This window comes from Cucurbitaria berberidis (genome assembly GCF_010015615.1).
Source record: "Cucurbitaria berberidis CBS 394.84 unplaced genomic scaffold K460scaffold_2, whole genome shotgun sequence".
NCBI classification, from domain to species: Eukaryota; Fungi; Ascomycota; class Dothideomycetes; order Pleosporales; family Cucurbitariaceae; genus Cucurbitaria; species Cucurbitaria berberidis.
Genome location: NW_024468936.1, coordinates 766,932 through 786,011, shown reverse-complemented (window position 1 = coordinate 786,011; position 19,080 = coordinate 766,932). Strand labels below are relative to the sequence as shown.

At 51.1% G+C, this 19,080-nt stretch overlaps 8 protein-coding genes and 1 pseudogene across 9 annotated transcripts; 2 read left to right on the top strand and 7 right to left on the bottom strand.

Annotated features, from left to right (window-relative positions):
* Positions 1-907: 907 nt before the first annotated feature.
* On the top strand, positions 908-3,015 carry K460DRAFT_383644 (uncharacterized protein). The gene is made up of 2 exons (XM_040935466.1): positions 908-1,562; positions 1,687-3,015. Exons 1-2 carry the CDS (start codon positions 1,282-1,284, stop codon positions 2,606-2,608), a joined length of 1,203 nt encoding a protein of 400 aa, XP_040789718.1. The 5' UTR covers positions 908-1,281; the 3' UTR covers positions 2,609-3,015.
* Positions 2,848-4,141, bottom strand: K460DRAFT_413952 (uncharacterized protein). The gene is made up of 3 exons (XM_040937644.1): positions 3,939-4,141; positions 3,741-3,886; positions 2,848-3,683 (listed from the first exon to the last, which is right to left on the bottom strand). Exons 1-3 carry the CDS (start codon positions 4,117-4,119, stop codon positions 3,231-3,233), a joined length of 780 nt encoding a protein of 259 aa, XP_040789717.1. The 5' UTR covers positions 4,120-4,141; the 3' UTR covers positions 2,848-3,230.
* A 218-nt stretch (positions 4,142-4,359) lies between these two features.
* K460DRAFT_264018 (ubiquitin-conjugating enzyme) lies at positions 4,360-4,878 on the top strand (the record flags this gene model as incomplete). The annotated part of the gene is made up of 2 exons (XM_040927487.1): positions 4,360-4,525; positions 4,574-4,878. Coding segments are annotated over 2 exons (471 nt in total), but the record flags the coding sequence as incomplete, so codon positions are not given.
* Positions 4,879-5,685: 807 nt separating this feature from the next.
* Positions 5,686-6,697, bottom strand: K460DRAFT_363259 (uncharacterized protein). The gene has a single exon (XM_040932781.1). The coding sequence runs from the start codon at positions 6,684-6,686 to the stop codon at positions 6,150-6,152; it is 537 nt and encodes a 178-aa protein (XP_040789715.1). The 5' UTR covers positions 6,687-6,697; the 3' UTR covers positions 5,686-6,149.
* Positions 6,698-9,082: 2,385 nt separating this feature from the next.
* Positions 9,083-10,261, bottom strand: K460DRAFT_392583 (uncharacterized protein; the record flags this gene model as incomplete). Its single annotated transcript, XM_040935893.1, has 2 exons — positions 10,021-10,261; positions 9,083-9,888 (listed from the first exon to the last, which is right to left on the bottom strand). The coding sequence occupies exons 1-2, from the start codon at positions 10,055-10,057 to the stop codon at positions 9,083-9,085; spliced, it is 843 nt and encodes a 280-aa protein (XP_040789714.1). The 5' UTR covers positions 10,058-10,261.
* A 517-nt stretch (positions 10,262-10,778) lies between these two features.
* On the bottom strand, positions 10,779-11,121 carry K460DRAFT_425784 (annotated as a pseudogene; the record flags this gene model as incomplete). The annotated part of the gene is made up of 1 exon: positions 10,779-11,121. A coding segment is annotated over one exon (343 nt), but the record flags the coding sequence as incomplete, so codon positions are not given.
* A 78-nt stretch (positions 11,122-11,199) lies between these two features.
* On the bottom strand, positions 11,200-14,151 carry K460DRAFT_363256 (uncharacterized protein). Its single transcript, XM_040932780.1, has one exon. It carries the CDS (start codon positions 14,045-14,047, stop codon positions 11,438-11,440), a length of 2,610 nt encoding a protein of 869 aa, XP_040789713.1. The 5' UTR covers positions 14,048-14,151; the 3' UTR covers positions 11,200-11,437.
* Positions 14,152-14,664: 513 nt separating this feature from the next.
* K460DRAFT_306036 (N-terminal nucleophile aminohydrolase) lies at positions 14,665-16,558 on the bottom strand. The gene is made up of 4 exons (XM_040930022.1): positions 16,175-16,558; positions 16,031-16,126; positions 15,206-15,980; positions 14,665-15,140 (listed from the first exon to the last, which is right to left on the bottom strand). Exons 1-4 carry the CDS (start codon positions 16,187-16,189, stop codon positions 14,872-14,874), a joined length of 1,155 nt encoding a protein of 384 aa, XP_040789712.1. The 5' UTR covers positions 16,190-16,558; the 3' UTR covers positions 14,665-14,871.
* A 255-nt stretch (positions 16,559-16,813) lies between these two features.
* On the bottom strand, positions 16,814-19,059 carry K460DRAFT_383639 (ARM repeat-containing protein). The gene is made up of 3 exons (XM_040935465.1): positions 18,748-19,059; positions 18,165-18,674; positions 16,814-18,112 (listed from the first exon to the last, which is right to left on the bottom strand). Exons 1-3 carry the CDS (start codon positions 18,976-18,978, stop codon positions 17,186-17,188), a joined length of 1,668 nt encoding a protein of 555 aa, XP_040789711.1. The 5' UTR covers positions 18,979-19,059; the 3' UTR covers positions 16,814-17,185.
* Between the last annotated feature and the right edge of the window lie 21 nt (positions 19,060-19,080).

Here is a 19,080-nt window from a genome sequence, read left to right as displayed (position 1 = left end):
CAGTCTCTCGACGGTCAAAGGCTACCGATTCCCGTGAGGCGAGCGCTATAGACGGCAAAGTCCTGGGTCGATAAATGGCCTACCCAGGCGATGTGTATAAAGTACCAGTTTCAATAGCCGCTGGCCCACTTTTCGGCCTAGACCATTCCCAACTGGGTCAGTATCTCGGTTCACGTAGAAGTCTTTGGTGTTGCAAAAGGGAGCTGCGCCTCCTTGGAGCCAGTAGAGTAATGGACAAGGCTAGAAAATACGACTGGTGCCTGGAGACATGACTTGGGGCAACGGGGATAGGCACAAGAAATAGCGAAACGGGGAGAAAGTAGTCCAGGATGTAGAAGGGATCATTTGCACGTTGAAACCAAGAAAGTGAGGTCCCGCGCTCCTTCCTCGTGTACTAAGAAGGGCAGCGGCGAGACGGCTAGAGAGCGCGCGTGCCTGAGGACACAAGACAGGGAAGGAAGGAGCAACCACATACATCAGCGCACGCTTTGCACGATTCACTCTCCCTTCTCTTTGACTCTTTTCCTCGATGCGACACGTCGTCTAACGCCTTTTCGAAGCAAGCTCGGCGGTGGATGCAGCGATCGCTATCAGTGGTATCACGGGGTGCCAGCCTGGTGCGTGCGCGCGTGCGGTCGCGGATGTTGTTCGAACCAGCGATGGCGGGCGTCTACAGTCGAGTGCAAGCTCCACTCGCAGACGGGGCGCAGCAAGAGAAATGGTCGCGATATTTGTTGCGACAAGCGGGTCTGTTACAGAAACAAAGGTTTGAAGTCAACCTGGGCGGATTTCTCATCTCTCACAGCATCGAGGCTATGCAGCGCCTCGCTATGCGCCAGCTACCCTGGAGCCTAGCCACTCGTCCTGTCAGCCAACTTGCCCCTCACTGCCGTTCAAGCCTGAGGTACCCAAACGTGCCAATGAGCTGCAAAAGCGTCCATCTGTGCGGCTGAGGAGCGCACAAACTCCCGCTTCCCTCGACTTGGAGGCTAGCCTTCTGACCGGAATGGTTTGGAAGTGTCCCCCGGAAGATGCATCTTGAAGCTTGAGTCGCTGCTGTCGGGTTCTGGCCCCCATCTTGGTCGCGTACAGACTTTCTTTTTCGACGTTCATGCGTCGTCACCCGCGTTTCTTGCCTCAGGGTTGCCATCAATCTATTATATACCCGTACAGCCTGCTCCCTACTTCATCATAGCGCTTCGTTTTTGGCCCATGTTTCGTTCCCGCACCGCTCAGTCTTTAGTTCGTTTGCCGCTCACAAGCTCCTGATCCTTTCCAGACATGCATTGGCTTAAGCCGAACGATGATGGGAGCATGAACCTGGAAAGCCTGCAACTCGACATTGTTGGTTTCCTAGCCATCCTGGGAGAAGGTTCAGTACTCGCCAACGCACAGGTCTCGACACTTTCGAGATGGATCTTTCTGCCGCGGTTAATTCCAGCTCCACAGGCGCTCATGAGGCCTACCAGGCCCATTCGACTTGAGCCTGTTCCTGGACATGTGTCGGGCATCTTCTCAGGCAACTATAGGGACAGCATCAATCATATTGGGAATATTGTTTCGTAAGTCTTGTCGTCCCCGGCCTCGGGCTCGGTACGCTACGACAAGAGCGTCCCCACCTCTTCCGAACTTCACGCCACGACACGGCAACTACGCATCATCAAACATCTACTGACCTCATTCTAGTGACGCTAGTAACCTCGCCCCTTTCTCTGTTCGTGTTGTTGAAGTGAAACGAACCGGTGAACAACCCCTCAAATCCAAGTCTGTTGCACCACTTACCATCGTCCTCTTGCTTGGCTTCGCCTTGTCTGTCCTCCTTCTCGCCATCTCGATATGGAAAAAGGATGGCATGTCAATTATAGCAACCGTACTGCTCTCGCTTTTATCTAGCCTCATCGGATACGGCAATAAGTGGACATTACAGCTCCCTAGGCGCAAAGACAAGTCGGTCAAGGTTCCACGCGGCGACGTGGTAATACGATACCCCAAGGGCAGCTTCCTCATAGTCCGGTGTGATGAGGACGTTGCTCGTGAGCTCTACTTTGCGCCTGAAAGCATCGAATACCTCTTGACGCATGGTCCAGCCTATAGGATCTTGAGTTTGATAGGTACTGTGATGCTCATGGGCGGCGTAATCTGTCTCGCCAACGCTCAGATCCAGGTCCAAATCGCATGGGCAGGCTCGTATATGCTCCTCGGCTCTGGATACTGGATTGTCGCTGCTTTGCCTGGGAAATTACACTGGGACACATCCTGCTACACCGTCACCAACGAATGTCTTTCCGACTCCGACATGGACAAGAAAGGCTATCCCTCCGAGAACCACACGTTCACACAAGCGTTGTGGAAAGCGATTGTCGTCAGCAAGACTACAGGTTGGGTGCGCAGGAGCGATGCTTGTCCGGATACAAGGGCTTGGGAAGACTGGCTCAATGCTGCAAGGGCGTGCAGTAAAGACGTTAGACTGAGCGATAAGGAGAATTCGACGGGCGTGAAAACATGGGAGGTGCCGGACTGGGATCCGCAGGCTTACCTTGCCGAGTTGTTGGACGAGCAGGCAAAGATTGATGACAAGATCTTAAGACATGGTGTTGACGAGGTGTAGGCGCGCGTCCTGCTTCGGCACTATTACGATATTTGGGTATTTTCTTTTTCAGATATAGCATGGCACTGCGATGGCATAGGTTTAGGATCTTACGACCGATACGACGATTTACGACTCACGACAATTATTGCAAGCGACGCATCGCACATTACATCGACAAACATTGTATCAATCACATTACAAATACGGGAATTTGAGTCTGGGAGGCATGTTGATCTAGTGGGTCTTTCAGCGCTGTTAAAACTCCATTATGGTGTATTGTATATAGGAGTCTTTATATAGCATCATCATTATCTCATCTTCTACAGTATATATCCGCGACGGTGATTACTTACCGTGAAGTTCACTCACGACACGCTGCCAGCGTTGTACCACCTTCCGTATATGACTCGGTCCGTTCCTCCGTCATAATAAAAAGGTTCGTCGTCTGTTGACCGTGTTACTCAGACCCAAGCTTGTGCTCGCCGCATCGGCCAAACAGTCCTCCTCGAGTCATTTCCGGTCGACGTGAACAGATCGCTAGCCTAGCAGACAGGCGCGGGGACATGAGGATGTCGGCCATGCCACTCACTCCATCTTCAGAGTCTGCGGTATGCGATGTATGACTGCTCGCTTCAGATGCTCAAGTAGCACTCTTCCACCTCTGCTCCCACTCCACCTTCCTCCTCACTACGCCCCTCAACCACTTTTCCAAACTCTCCTCCTGCACCTGCCCATCGAGTTCCATGCTTTCCCCTTCATCCAACTTTACGCCTCCCTCTTCTTCCTCTCCACAACACACCTCCTCCGCCTTTTCGCATGCTTCTGCCCATTCCGCGTAGCTGAATGTTCCATCACTCTCATTCAGTAACAGTTTTCGGTCGCCTGAAAATGCGAAGACGTGGATAGAGCGTACAGGTTTCGCGCGTAAGAGTTCGTTCGCGGTCGGCGAGAGCAGTGGTGTGGAGGAGGTATTTGGAGAAGCAGAGGACGGGACAGCGATTAAAACGGAGGTTAGAATTGTGCGGAGGGGTATCGAGGCGGAGAGAAGCGCGAGGAGCGCGGTGTGGAGAAGGTGTGGGAGAATTGTGAGGCTCTAGATTGTGTTAGCTCGTCTTACGACATGCTTGCGGGACTGGGGGTAAAATTGTACGGTATTGACACCAGTCGAATCATCTTCTTCTGGTAGGCTTCTGATCTGTAGCGTGATTTGTACAAGTGTCCGTGGTATGAGGCGCGTCAATATGATGCTGCGCAATGTGTTGTGGAGGAGAGTTTCGAGATGTCGCTCTTTTGGGCCTACGTATATATTTAGCTACTACTCAATCTCTAGGCCATGCAGCATACTCACTTCCCACACCAACAGCGGGCCTGACATTCACCTCAATAGTCGCGTCCTCGGGCTGTTCGTCTCTTCGCTGCACCTCGATTGGGCCATTGACCGCACCAATAATTGAATAGCCAATGTGTGTGTATGTTGCGGAGCCGTCGGCACGATTAAGATGCGTTAATGTAACTTCTGGAGCGATCATCTTGAGCGAATTGTGCGTTCTGGATAATTGACCTTCAGATGTTTAAACCAGGATCCAAAAGTTTTGGCGGGGAGAAGCTTTGGGCAACTTGCGGCTGAAGCTCCAAGCCGAGGCGCATCATCTGGATGTTGACCAGCCTCTCGCTCAAAACAACAAAGATATCCTATAGTTCACTTGATTGATACCCCTCCCTCTTAGTCCTTTACTATTTTCTGTTGATCCTTAGAGCAATTGGAAGAGATGGCAGGCTCATCCCGCAACGCGTCACCCACGAAGCGGCTCATGACAGAGCTCCAAACATATCAATCAGACCCAAACTATGCACTTCTCGAGCTCGGTCCTACCGATGATGATATAATGCACTGGAGAGCGGTCATGAAAGGTGTAGTCGGGACGGCGTACGAAGGTATCTTCACCCTGGTTCTATGTACCTCCCCTATCTAACGGCCTATAGGCGGACGATGGCTCCTCGACATTCGCATCCCTTCGCAATACCCACTTAGCCCACCCACTATCCGCTTCGTCACGCCGATATGCCACCCAAATGTAGACTTCAAGACGGGCGAGATTTGCCTGGACTTGCTAAAATCGTCATGGACGCCTGCGTATACGATCAACACCACGATGACATCGATACATCAGCTCCTCACGAGTGCGGAACCTGACTCTCCGCTGAATGTTGATATTGCGCAGCTATTCAGAATTGGAGATGAAATTGGCGCGCAAAGCCTGATCCGGTTTTATACAGAGACAGAACGATATGAGGGACGGAGACGATGAGAATGCTAGGAAGGTATAGGGTTGATGTGGAACGAGGAACAAAGTGGGTCTCAATGTAGATATGGGCCCTAAGATATACATACAGGATATGCCCTGGCGTTAAGATGTGATACTTGCTCTAAAGAGCAGGCGAACCACTTTTCTATAGAATGCATGAAAGTAGCAATGAAGCTACAAACACCATGTCGAAACCTGTCACACTACAAGTTGCTTGCAAACGTAGGTTCTCGGAAATGAACTACAGCCTTAGGACACCCCGAAATGATCGACAATGCAGCTCTTAGGTGTGGTCAATCCTAGACGAGATCGATCTACATCCTCCTGCCTTCCTAGGCATACACAAGCGACGCTACCACAGTCCATCCTGACCTCGAGGTATATCTTTGGTACACGGCGGTGCGCCAGAGGCTGCTTGCACAGCTAGCTGTATTGGATCCTAGGGGTTGCTTTTGCTACACAATTTGAACTGTTTCGACAAGAGAGCAGGTAACATGACTACGCCACATGGGGGGTCCCATCGCCGACCTCATCTAGAGCATGTATTAATATCTTGGGCGTCCAGACTTCAAACTCGCTGCCCTTGATAGGAGTTTCTAACCGAATTCAAACTAGACAGCGGCAACTAGTGGCATGCAGCTGTACGCTATGGCGTGCGCTTATGCTGTCAGTGGTGGTGGGCACCACCATCGACGATCGGGATCTTGATCACTCTTGAGCTTTTAGAGAGAAGTCAGGGAATACACATACTCAGGAGTTAGTATTTGGCAATTTACAATAGCCCTATTGGTGCTGATGAACGCCTCGCAGGAACAGAGGTACTCTGCATTTGCTACGGGAAGGAGACTCACCCTCCTACTAATTCCCTCCAAATCCTTCACTCCCATAATCACAAATATTCAGACCCATACTAAAGCGAAAAAGGCGCACACTATCGAATGCTGTTGCAGAACTTGAGATCGAAAAGTAGTAGACCGCCTCTCCACCCCACTTTACTCCACCATCCCAGCTGACTCACAGCGCAGCCACAATGCAAGCCTTGAGCTATTTTCCCTTGAGCCTCCTTCTCTGAAACACACAAATCCTTCACTTCAGAAGCGCCGAGACCTATCATGCCTACAGTCTTGTGGTTGAAATTTCCATCGTCACGTGGCCAACCTCCTAGTCTGGCATGTTCCGCGAGGTTTGCGAGGGCTGCACATTGACGCGGCTTGGGCTGTTTGGTCTTTGAGTGGCGATGTCACTTCAATGGCTCAACCTGCAGAAACTGTCCACTGAGTGCGTCGCCAGCCTTGAGATGAAACAGTACTCGAACCCTCAAGAACGACTTCATGATTCAAGATGCTATTCGTAGACACACGACGAGTGTATGGGATTGTTCTCGATGTTTGCTCGGATTCTGCGGCAGATGGATCATGGGAATGTCTGCGGATAGTTGGCGGAGGCAGTGGATAATATGGAGCATCGTAAGGCCCAGGTAAAGCATGAGGAAGGGCAGTCCATGGATATACTGGCGCCAGGTCAGGTTGGAGTGTTTCTTTTTTCAGTGATTGTAGGTATTGGTTTGGTTCTTTCTCCAAAGCTGGCGGAGTCGGAAGCGAATTCTTCTCTTGACTCGAACTTGAGTCTGACATCCTTCTCTTTCTTCGTGAGACGATGACGACTAAGGATCGAACGGCCGTAGTAACTATCGACAACAGCAAAACGACCTTGAACAGGTGACCAAATTCGGTCGACGCCGTCCAGCTTTCTTTCTGAGATAAATAGGCTGCGGTTGGCTGCGGAGGCATGAATGATACAAGGCAATAAACTGATTCGAGGGGCTTTGGTCTGATCGACTTAGCATACGAGAGGATAGGTTGGTGTGCTGCAGGTGTTCACCACTATCAACCAGTCAGTGAGAAGAGGGAATGCGGCAGGTTTCATAGACCTACATCGTAAGACGGGAGAACCGTTAAAATAAGCACTAGGTATTGGATCCTCCGGTAAAAGTTGGCTAATAATACTCGTGCGATCCTGTAGGATCGGCACTGGAGTATAAATAAGATGTTGCGGGTCGGATGTTAGGACATGCGTCGAGACAATGAGCGCCATCCCACTACGTATGCCTCGGGGCACAGCATCAAGCCTGTGGCAATTTGAGTGCGTCTCCAAACCCTTCACGTCACATTGAAACAATTCTCAGAAGGAGCTAGCATAGCAATCTCGCATTTGGCGACAGTATCGCGAAGTGAAGCGTGGGCTCCGATCGATCAGGCATGAGTTCGTAATGTTCAGCTGTGTCGAATCGCGCCGGTGGAAGCATTGAAGCACATGGCTACTAGGGTAGGCATGGTTTAGTGGCAGTTTCAGCAGCTCCGCCAGTATCCTCAAGTCTTGGTATTGCGAAGGGTAGCATGTTCAGCTGAAGGGTGCAGTGGTGGCGTCGCCTGTGGCGTTTGCACACAGCGTACACGGACTCCAACATTCAAATCGGCAGGGAAGAGCCGAGATCTGCCTGTGCTACGCAACAACGGCGAGCTGGCTTTACGCCTTCGACCAAGTTTTCACCCGGTGGTAGAGCCCGCCACTTGCAATCTTGTGCCTCAAGGAGTGAGGTGAGTAAAAGCATCTCGTGACAAGGACTGGTGGATCTGCTCAGCTGCAGCGCGAACGCCAACCGAACTCTACGCACCACCGATATGCGCCTAGGAACACACTATACATCTTAATAGAATACGTCTACAGACAGCCAAGGAATAAAGACTATTGCGGGAGAACAAGCAACGAGCGCGTCTATTGGGAATCTTCTCGAGCCGCCGCCAATGCTATTTGTGGGGTTATTACCTCCTCATGCGCTTTTCTGCCTTTACCACCCTGTAAGAGGCTGCAACTACGCGAGTTTGGTTTGGTGCCTTCCGTCGCTCCTCTGTTTATCGATCCTGAGATCTCAGATACGGCCCAAACGTCGATGTCGCAAGTGGAGGTCGTCGGTGGATCCCCATCATCTGATTCGTTGCCGTCAACCGATCCAATACTCTTCAGGTGGTATTTCTAAGGCATGTCTGCCACATGTTTGCATTAATCGAATAGTGGTCGAACTTGGTTCCTAGTAGCGAGTGGGTGCAAGATACCCCGAGTCTTCTCCATTGCGAGAGCTAGACCTTGACTTTGACCCAACCAGCAGCATTGTATAGAGCACTATAATCAAAGTATATTTTCTTAGTGCTTGCCTTCACGGCCCGCCCGAGCTGATGTCCTTTTGCTATAGATATTTCTCTTCTTATTCGGATAATCGACGGGCGTTCCGGGATGCTCTTCGCAAGGCTGAACTGACAGGCATCCAGACCTCTGACTAGTCCGACGACTTTGCGGCTGAAACACCCGGAAAACCACCTCACTGGTATACGCTTGGATGAGTACGCAGTACTTGAAGGCGACTACATCCACTATTATATTCTAGGCACTCCCACTTATTAGCTGCGCTGAGACTTTCATCACGGCGATTCCGTTGCCACGTTCTCACGTCACCGCCTTGTCTACGCCCGCCAAATCGAGCAAGTGGTTGCTCGACCTTTGTCCTTTCGGTATCAGCGAGAATGATCGAAAGATCAGGATCACGAGTTAATTTTCGATCGTCGAGATGTCAACGTTCCACATGCGACGCGTTAGGCACGGACTGAAAAGGACGCCACGTGCACAGCCACGATGCCACCCTACGAAATCTAGAACCTGCGATCTCATCGTGCCTTTGCTCAAGGCAACGACTGGTTTCTATTTACTCGTCATCTGCCGCTGAACTCCGGTCTTACGATGGCCTAAAACCCATGCTCATCGGTTCCTTGCGGATCTCTGGCCATGGGGTGCAAGCGAACTGTGCTGCGCCTTTTCACTCTACTCACTCATGGCCCAGACTTCGAGAGGATACCGTCGAACGTTGCCACTCCGTGTTCAACCGCACCTCCTTCGTCTTCTGCGGGCGTCAAACCTTTGGGTTCACGGCTCACTTGTCGTGTGTATAACAAAAAGATATGCAAAACTGTCACTCGAAGAGTGAGTTGCCATATGTTTATTTTCGCTCAAAGTTATCTAACGCAATAACTACACATTACAGTCTTTCCTACTGTGTACACTACTGTCTACTTTCAATCTCACTCTCTATGCCCTGACTTCTCGAAACATAGCAAATTCAGCACCTTGAAATAATTCAAACTCTCTTCTTCTTTCCCTTCCCTCCGGCTCCCTGACTTGGGGGTGATTTTGACGGACTGCGCTTATGTGTGCTTTGAGTAGGCTTGTGAGCCGCCGGCTGCTTGGCCTTCGCCCTCTTCTCCTGTTCTCTTCGTTCTTTCTCCCTCTGTTTTTGAGCCTTCTCGTTATCCTTTCGAGCCTTCTCTTGTTGTCTTAGAACCCTTGCCTGTTCATTTTGAATCTTTCTCTCCTCTGCCCACCTCTCTGCCTCCGCTTTATCCCTAATTTTCTTCTCAGCTTTTACTTGCTTATCGTATTCTTCCCGAGATTTTTGGGCATCGAGCTCCTGTTGCTTTTGTATTCGTTTCTTTTCCGCCTGTGCTTGCATAGCCAGTACTGTTTGTTGTGAATGTTTCGCTGCGAGTTGGGCTTTCGCGCTCCGCTCCTGTTCTTTTCGAGCCTCCTCTTGTGCTTTTCTAGCATTCTCCTCTATTTTTAGTTGCTTTGCATGTTCTCTCTGAGCTGTTTTTGCATAAACATCTTGCTGAGCACGCATCCTCTCCTGAAACTCTTGATTTCGCATCTTCTCCTGATTCCGTATCTTCTCCTCATTCTTCATTGCATCTTGTGCCTGCTTCGTCTGTACTATATGTCGTGAATTCTGCTCTGCGAGTTGGGCCCGTTGCTCTTGAAGTTGCTCTTTAGCCTGTTCTTTAGCCTTCTTCCTCCTCAGCTCCTCTACAATCTTCAGTTCCTTTCTTCTTTTCCTGTTCTCCTGCTCTTGCTTCTTTTTCCGTTTCTCTTCTTCATTCCACACACAGTCTATGCACGTGTAATCTTGCCTCACTTTTATTATCATCGTATAATGCTCTATCCTGCTGTCTGCTGGTATACTGTTACATGGCTTGAAGTCGTATTGGTTTTCCCCTACAAAGGGAGGGTATTCGGCTTTACCGCACTTCTCGCAGACTTTGCGCTTTGCGGTGCACATTGTCTCAGTGGAATGGCGTACGAGGGAATTTATCAGTTATTTCTCGTGAGGAAGGTCCCTCGGATTTCGTCGGTGATAATCGATCCAAGTGAGTTTCTACTTGCCGAAAGGTAGTTGGCTAGAAACAATCGTTTGGCGGTACTCGCTCCAGGCGAATCTTCACTCTTGCTGTCGAAGTGTACAGAAGCAGTTGATTAAGCAGGCATATATCTCTAAATATAGTTCGTTATCTAAGGAAATAGAAAGTATAGTTCTGCCACGTCGGAAAGAATTTATACTTAGAATACATTACTTCACGTCACAGGCTATGTCATTTGCTTCACGTCACAGGTTGTGATCATTGCTTCTATGACTACGAGTTACATCACCCGCTAGGCGTGAAGCCAGACATACAAAGTTACAAATTGAATGGATAACTCTGCTATGGGATCATGTACCATGTCACGGAACAATACCCGTAGAATCCTGTATCCCGCAATCTATATCTTTCTGAGTACACACATCAAGCCCAAATACATGTTCCCTTCAACCCTAGCCGTGATATCTATTCTCTCTCACACACTTCGCTCATTCAATCTAACCGCCATTCTTCTTTTTATAAATACCACCAACCGCCTTAGACCCCAGCCTCATATCTTCCTAGAGCCCATCATACATTTAGAACAACAAGCCTAATCTTACTTCTCACCAGCAGCCCAACTTATCACACCCAACAACACCAATGGCATCTCGCTCTACTTCCACTTCCGGGTCATATCGCTCAACCTCCACTTCCCAGTCATCACGCTCTACTCCTACTTCTCGGTCAACACGTCCCCTAGAACCTTTTGCCCAACAAGGGCGGACGGGACTCGTACCGTTGCTAGCACGGTCAGAAGCAGATTGGAAGCGGAGAAAGGAAGAGAATAAGAATTCGGAGCTTTTTGTCATGGTTTCGAAAAGAACTGGGAAGAGTATTACTAGGAGGGTAACGGAAGCAGAGAAAAAAAGGAAAGAGGAGAGGAAGAAGGGAGGGGAGAAGAAGAAGCGATAGGAGAATGAAGATATTGATACATTTATATATACGTGCGATGGGCAGCGGAAACCTGCAGGCATGCTATTAGTAGTACTTTGACTTATATATACCCGGGTTTTGATAGATTTTGGTACCTAGAATGTATTACTGCAAACGATATGATGGTCTGAATATATCTAAGCAAGGTTCACTGTGCTAATATTGATTACTGCCCGTATCTTCAATACATCTTGTATAGTGATTGACAGAGTCCGAAGCTTCGGCCTTTTCTCTCGGCCCCCTGCTACTGCTCCATATACGCTTCCCCACACCCCTACCATCCGAGTCCGCAAACCAATCACTAAAATATCATCATTCTGGTCTGACTATTGAAAATCGCGCGGCGTCCAGCCCAGCCCCCAATCCTGTCCGTGATCCTTGTTCATGTGCGTATACACCTCAGAGCCTTGCTTGAACATCTTCATACAGTGCCAGCAGATATGAGTCTGGCATGAGCTACACGTCATATGATGACATCCCGCGCTCTTCTGGATCGTTGTGCTGCAATTGGGACAATCTCGCGCATCGTTCTGTTTCTTCCACTCGGCAAATTCATCAACGCCACTACGGGCAGCTTTAGATTCGTGGCACGTTTCTCCATCGTGGGCAGCGTTGTGACAGCTAGTACAGATGGATGTGAGGCAGCGGTCGCAGTGGAAGTCTATGGCGTCTTCTGCTTTGGATGTGCGGTAGAAGCGATCGCAGTCGGGAGTCGAGCAGTACTGAAAGTCTTCTGGGTGTGTCCGGATGTGCTTTGTAAGTGAAGCTTCGAGAAGCCCTTCATAGCTGCCTCTAGCTAGTACTTGCTCGAGCTCTTCTAGAGTTAGTGGGTTGTTGCATTTCCCGGAGTCACCCAAGCAACGAAGCGGGAAGTCTGATGTGCATGTTGCCTGCGCATCGATGCAAGAGCTGCAGTATGTGTGACCGCATGTGGTTTTAGTCGGATCTTCGGCAGGCGTCCAGCAAACTGCACATAGTGATTCGTTCTCCTGATTGATACAAAGGCCGGTGATGGCCCCAGAAAGGTCGGACTGGCGATAGGCTAGGATTTCGCGAACTATCGAAACGTCCCTATCACTACCTGTGACAAGGATCCGCTTGGGGTTTGACGTGATATCGAGCTTCACCTTGCTCTTACCAAGCGCAGTTACGATACGTTGAATTCCGCCTGTCATAGCTGCAGTAAGAGTATTTTGGTCAAGTATGACTTCCTTTACTTCACTTTTCACCTCTGCGGCCTTTTCTCGAAGTGCGTCTTGTGCAGCTCTGACATGAGTCGCTTCACCATACACTCGTAGAGCCATCTTGCGTCGATCCCGAACAATAAGTACACCATGGAATTCCATGACATGGTCGAGAAATGCTGTTGATGAAGCATGGAAGAAGTATGAATTCGTAAGAGGTTGCGTGCCGTCGGTGGCAATGTTACCAGCCAACAACTCCTCAACTTGTATCTTGACTCGAGCGACCGTGATTTTGTCAGACCCAGTCACCCTTACTTGTGTATACAGCTTGAGTGGGTTATCGTATGCTTTGACTGAAACATAGTGAGTAGATCGTGCGCTTTCAGCTAGAGCATTGAGTTGAGACTGGACTGCACCAAGCACACGTAGTGACACTGGCAGCTTGACGGAGATGACGTGTTGGACATGCAATCTGTCATTGGATCTCGAGTCGATGCTGGAGCTATCTAGCTGTTTTACCGCCTGAACAGCTTCATATTCGGTTGAGAATTTCGCATAGGCTTTGACCTTAGCACCTGTAGGTTGGTGGGTAACGGACCATTCGAGAACATGACCGCACTTCTCAAGGGATGATTTGACTCGCTGCTGAATGACACCAGACGACATTCCATGTGATCTTTGGCCAATTCCAATCTCCAGAGGAGTCGGGAAGCGGTTGAAGTGTTGTTCCAAGTCATCTACACTAGTTCGAACATCGAGGTTGCCAACATTGATCCATCGAGGATTTTGAGCAAGTTCAACCGTAGGTCGGCGTCCTCGAATCGCACGGCGATCTACATTTATATTTGAAAGCGCTTTCGAAGCGAACTTTTCACTCCCATATTTTAGATGAGCTGTTGTTGAAGGATCATGCCATGTGCAGGTGACACCTGAGAGCTGAAGACGGTTGGTACCTGAAAGGGACTCGCCCAGCTGGACCGTACGAATTTCGATATCAGTTCCGTCGAGCTTAGAGCCACGGCTAGAACCAGCCGCGATTCTAGATGCGCGACCTCCATCGGCAATCTTTGCCTGGGTCGATTGTTTTGACGTCTGTGGATCGAGCTTCAGGGAACCAATGTGGACTAATTCACAATTTGCCCAGCGCTTGAGGTCGTCACAAATATCCCCTGACTTCGCATTGGCGGCAATATTCGTCAATGTGAACGTGGAATAATCCGACGGCAACGAGATCTCGCTGATAATCGCACCGTTCGCGAAAGTCACCGTAGCTCCTCCAATAGTCCTGGAAGACAAATCTTGAAGTTCAGAGCCATTCTTTCCAAAATCGGGTATGTTGGTTGTCTGGCTATTATTGGCTGGCTGAGAGACTGTACTCTCAGTTAGGGTGGTGTTGAACGAGCATGGGAAAGTAGACGCATGGCTGAATGGACAGCTCGCTCCTTTGGAACACGCATTTCGCAAGAAGAAGGTACAAGGAGTATCCGATCGTGCGTCGACCCGTGTGGAGGGAGGAGGAGCTGCGGTTGCACCTAACTCATGGGCGTTCTTGCACGTCGCTCCGTATTTGCAAGCGCCCCGCTGAAAGAAGACGCATGGCGTCTGGGGTTTAAAGCCTTGCAAGAAAGCAGGCGGAGCTTCGAATCTAGGAACAGTTGGTCTTGTGCTTAGATTCGCATCTGATGGATGCTCGAAGCCACAGATGTCGCCTTTGGTACAACGGCCTTGTTGGAAGTAGCGACACACCACCATGCTGGTTCAGGCTAGCCGAATATCAGATTGGGGAGTTGCCTTGTGTAGGAATGCTATCGTTTGAGGCAAATGGGAGATATAGCAAAGGTTGTGCTGAGAAGCGACAGCGAGCCTGATCCTGCGCGCAAAAATTCCGGTGAAGTGAAGGCTGCACCGCATAGGCTGTGCCACAGATACACGCCTCATTGGCGTATGCACCTCTCTGGCAGCCTCTAAGAATCACACAACATGCAGAAGCGAACATCGGCCCCAGCATGCGGCAGACTTATGGCCTTGCCAGCATTGACTTACCCCACGCAGTCGAGCGTCATTGATTATATACAGCTATTGTGTCTCTAGCATCGTAACGACAAGGTACATCGCCTGTCATAGTCTGTAAACCAGCCTATGGGAATATAACGAACGACTCACATTTGATTAAGAGAGGTTCGTTTTTTAAGTGATCCGATCGTCATCTATTCAACGCTCTTATCAGTTTCACTCTATTAGGAAGGAGGGGCCATTAGACTTACAAGCAATAATCAAGTGCCGCTCACCCTTCATTCAAGCTTGGCAGCAAGAGCGGGTATAAGATGACCCAGTTCCAAACAATACACGCAGTGAGAGATACAAAAGATAGAGTACTTGTAATGTCGTATAAACGCCTGCTATGAAACCTGAATGCGAGCATACCGTACGCCCCCATAACAAATACCTGCTAAAATAATGCGGCAAAAACGTACGGGCTAACAGAAACTTCTTGACCAAAACACCTACTCATGCTCGAACGCACATGCTAACATGGATCAACATATCTCGTCCTCATCCCGTTATACGTCACCCTCTCACTTGGCCTGCACTCCTAGCCGTCGAATCGCGGCAGTCACCAAATCCGGTCCTCTCACCGGGCCCCCCTCATCGCCGCTCGCGGGACTCTTACTTCCTAAGACAATCTTATCGGGCCCTGTTACCGTCTGCCCTTTTGCCTGGGCAAAGCCTGCACTGCGTTCGTGGGCGGGGTTAGGTGAGTAGAACTCGTCGATGATGGGGTGGATCATGACGGTTTGTTTGGAGATAGTTAGGGTGCTGTTTGTGGGGACTGTCACCCAGTTATCTAGGTGGGTGTGATATTAGTATACCTCAAGCCAGTACTGCATGGAAAGGTAAGAGAGGGCATACCTCGTTCGAAAGTGAGCGGCTCGCTGGCAACGAGCACGATATCAGACCCTTTGTCTCGGCGCTCCATGACATAGTCTCTATCCTCTCCCTCTGCACTGCTGCTGGTCTTCTTGGAATTTTTCTCTCCGCTCAACGCCTTCCAGCTCGTTCCACTTGAGAAGAATAAACTCGCAGCTTCATCGGTCTTGCTGCTCACGTAGCGCGTGCACACCACACTCTCTCCATCTGTGACTGCAAAGTTGAGCAGACTCCTGCTATCTTCATTGCCCATCCCATTTTCACCTACCACGTCCTTGATGAACCCATTGATGCGCTCTACGGTCTTGAGGATCGCCTTGCGTAGCACTGTGTGGCCGAAGCCCCCAGGCCCGGGCTCGCTATCGGGAGAGATCCCCGCTTTATCCAGGCAGTCCAGGAAGAGAGCGAAAGCCCATTCAGAGTCTGTCGAACCTTGAACGAGCGTGAACCACTGCTCGTTCAGACTCAACGCGACGCGCCGCTTGATCTGCTTCCAACATCCTATCCCCCCATTGTGCATAAACATTAAGCTCTTGTACGAGAAGGGATGGCAGTTGCTATCTGACAGGTTGCCTTCGGTCGTAGCCCTAACGTGCGCGAAGATGAGCGAGGAGGTCGTCTTGGAAGCGATCCGCGACAGGTTGATGCAGTTCCATGCGGGGATTGTGGAGGTGAAGACACAGGGTTCTGGTCCGAGGCAGGGGGCTGTGTAGTAGCCAATTCCGAAGCCATCGCCATTATGTGGTCGACGACGGTCCTGTTGATGTGGTAAGTTGAATGTTACTTTGAGAGGGGTTGTGAGCGTACCAGCCGGAGACGTGAGTCAAAGGACTGTGTAAGTATGGAGTGCGAGGGATTCAGGATGAGCTCTGAGAGGAGAATCTCGTCTTTGCCCTTGTATACCTGCGTTTATCAGCTAGATGCTTGGGAGTGACTCTTAACAGTGCGTACCATGAATCTGCACATTCTGGAAGGCGATCTAGCTCACTTTCCTTGAAGGGCCCGAATCTAGAGTCATGCACAAAGAGATCCAAAGTATTACGGGCGTTAGACAGCTCACTGTTTGAAAGAGAGCAATGGGTTGGCTGGAAGTTCAGGGCGGTGTGATTGCGATGATTGCGATGATTGCGCCATCGGTCCAAGACATGGTGCCAGACGTCACTGAGGTGCAGACATTTCGCAGAAGATTGTACAAAAAGTAAGAGGCAGCGAGGTTTTCCACGATGATAATGCTAAATGGCACGCGACACGCGACTAGGAGCTGTAAACCAACGAAGACAGCTGCCCCCACGCAATGCGGCGGTTGGTGGGCGGGGTCACTTGTCAAGGGTTCCGTTGATGACGCACGTGCGTATACCAGGCTGACTAGCGGAGCCGTTGTCGACGATACATCAATCAATCAAGCATCATGTATTGCAAACACATAAAGGCATGCTTTTGAACGCCTTTATTTTTTCAATAATAGATTCAGCTATCTGGCTGGCACGAGTGTGAGCGCACAAGACCCTTCTTTCCACGCAGCTGTGCAAGACCTCCGCCATCAGAGCAGATGGCCCAGCCCAACCCTATCCATTCTGGTTCTGCGAAGAGGGAACAGCAGCAGAAGGCCAAACACGCAACGCCGGGGATATGATGCGGATAATAGACATTGGAGGGGTTACATGACGGTGTATCATTGAAGGCTTCGTGAAAATCATGGTGAAGGGATGACTCAACAAAGGAGCCGGGCTGATGAAGATGGGGGGTATTGCGAAGGAAACGTGAAATCCTCGCAGCGCGAGCAAAAGTTACATTTCCAAGGGCCATGTATCAATCGTGTAGCGAATATGACTTCCAATTGGCTGTACGATGATGGCGGACGGGCCGGCCAGGCTCATTTGGCTGGCTGGTGGGAAAGTAGTTACTGCTCTGCAGCAGCGTACGGCTCAATAGCTGGCAACGCGGACTGGAGGTGCACTCGGCTTACATATCCATCGAGTCGCCTCCGTTGGCAAAGTTGAAGTTTTGTTGTTGTTGCTGAGCGTTGGCAGCGCCGAAGCCAAAGTGACCCTCCTGGTTGACCTGGGGACCGCCCTCGGCCATGTTCTCCGCCTCACCCTCCTCATCTGAGAAGTACTTCTCGATGATGTTGTAGGCCTTCATGTAAATCTCCTCGTTGGCATTGTTCTGGCACTCGTGAATCTTCTCCATGCCGCCGACTTCTTCGATGAAGAGAGCATAGCGGTTGATGGGCTCGCCATTGGCACCACCCTCACTGGCATCCTTGTCCATCTCGCCGACCTTGAGGATGTTCTCAAGACCGTCAAGAGCGACCTGGATGATCTTGTTATCGGGGCAGGCAAGCAAGTCGCAGAGCGGCTTGATGCAACCGCTCTGGACCAAGTAGCGAATCTGATCAGGCTTCTGCAGACCACCGGAAGTTGCGTTGGAAATGGCCCAGCAGGCCTCCTTTCGTGTCTTGAAGTCGCCGTTCTGGAGAAGGTGGATGAGAGGAGGGATGATGTTGGCATCGATGACGGCCTGGATCTGGGTAGAGTTGCCGGCGGTGACGTTGGAGATGGTCCAGCAGGCCTCCTTGCGGATACCGTCCTTGGTGGAGCTCAGCAGCGAAAGCAGGGCAGGGAGCGAGCCGCAGTTGATGATGACTTGTGTCTGGACGTCATCACCAGTAACAATGTTTCCAACGGATCGGAGGGCGGGGGTCTGGACAGACGTGGAGGCGTGCATCAACAGCTCGACCAGGCGGCGGGGAATGCCTGCCTCAATGACGGCCTGGATCTTGTCGTTGGAGCCATCGGAGAGATACGAGATGGCCCAGCACGCATCGATGAGGACCTCATCGTCGAGCGAGTATACGAGCTTGGAGAGGACGGGGAGGGCGGGCTGAATCTGCTGGATAATTAGTACTACTGGGGGTGTTGGGGTGGGCAAGGTGTCTCACAGTCTGCCAGTCTGGCTGCGGCGTCTTGCCACGGCAGAAGTTGCTAAGTGTCCAGGTAGCGTTCCTCAACATGCTCAGCTTGCGGCTGTCACCCAAAAGGGCAAGCAGTGGGCGGAGGGCACCCGCCTGCAGTACAAAGTCGCGGCATGCGGGGCTGTCACCGGCGATGTTACCCAGGGCCCAAACCGCCTGCTCCCGGACGTCTGGCTCGTGGCTGCTGAGCAACTCGACAAAGATGGGCACGGCGCCGGCCTCGATGACGACCTGTGTCTGCTGCGCTGAGCCCGAGGCGATGTTGGTGAGGGCCCATGCCGCCTCAAACTGCACGAGCGTGTGTGGGGAGCGCAGGAACTCGACAAAGCGGCTGACGACGCCTGTCTCGATTACGCGCTCGATCGGGGGGTTGCGCTCTTTGGAGAGGAGCTTGCGGAATTTGGTTGTCGCTTGGATCTGCTCGTCAATCTGCTCGGAAAAGACGCCCTTGACCATCTGGGGGAGTTCTTCGTTGAGCTAGCGCATCCTGTCAGCCTGGGCTTCTTTATTGTGCAAGGGCCGCCGTCAACGTTGGTGGGGGTATACCGACCTGGCTTTCAATATTGCCACCCTCATCGTCGCTGTCGGGGGCAGCACCGAGCGAGGCGCCCGGCTGGTCGCGCCCTGCGATACCACGGCGCTTTGCGAGATTCTCCTCACGCTTTGCCCTGCGGATCTCGACCTGCTGCTCCTCGCGGCGGCGGCGCAGCTCGTCCGGCTTGAACGCGCTCTTCGCCTTGAACGTCGTGCGGCGGTGCTCGGGGATGTACTTATCAGCCATGTCTGCGACGACTCTGGTTGACTGTGGGTGAGGGGAGAGAGAGAGAGAGAGTAGGAGTTGGAGAGGGGCGAGGGGTGGCAGGGCAGCAGTGTTTGTTTGCGG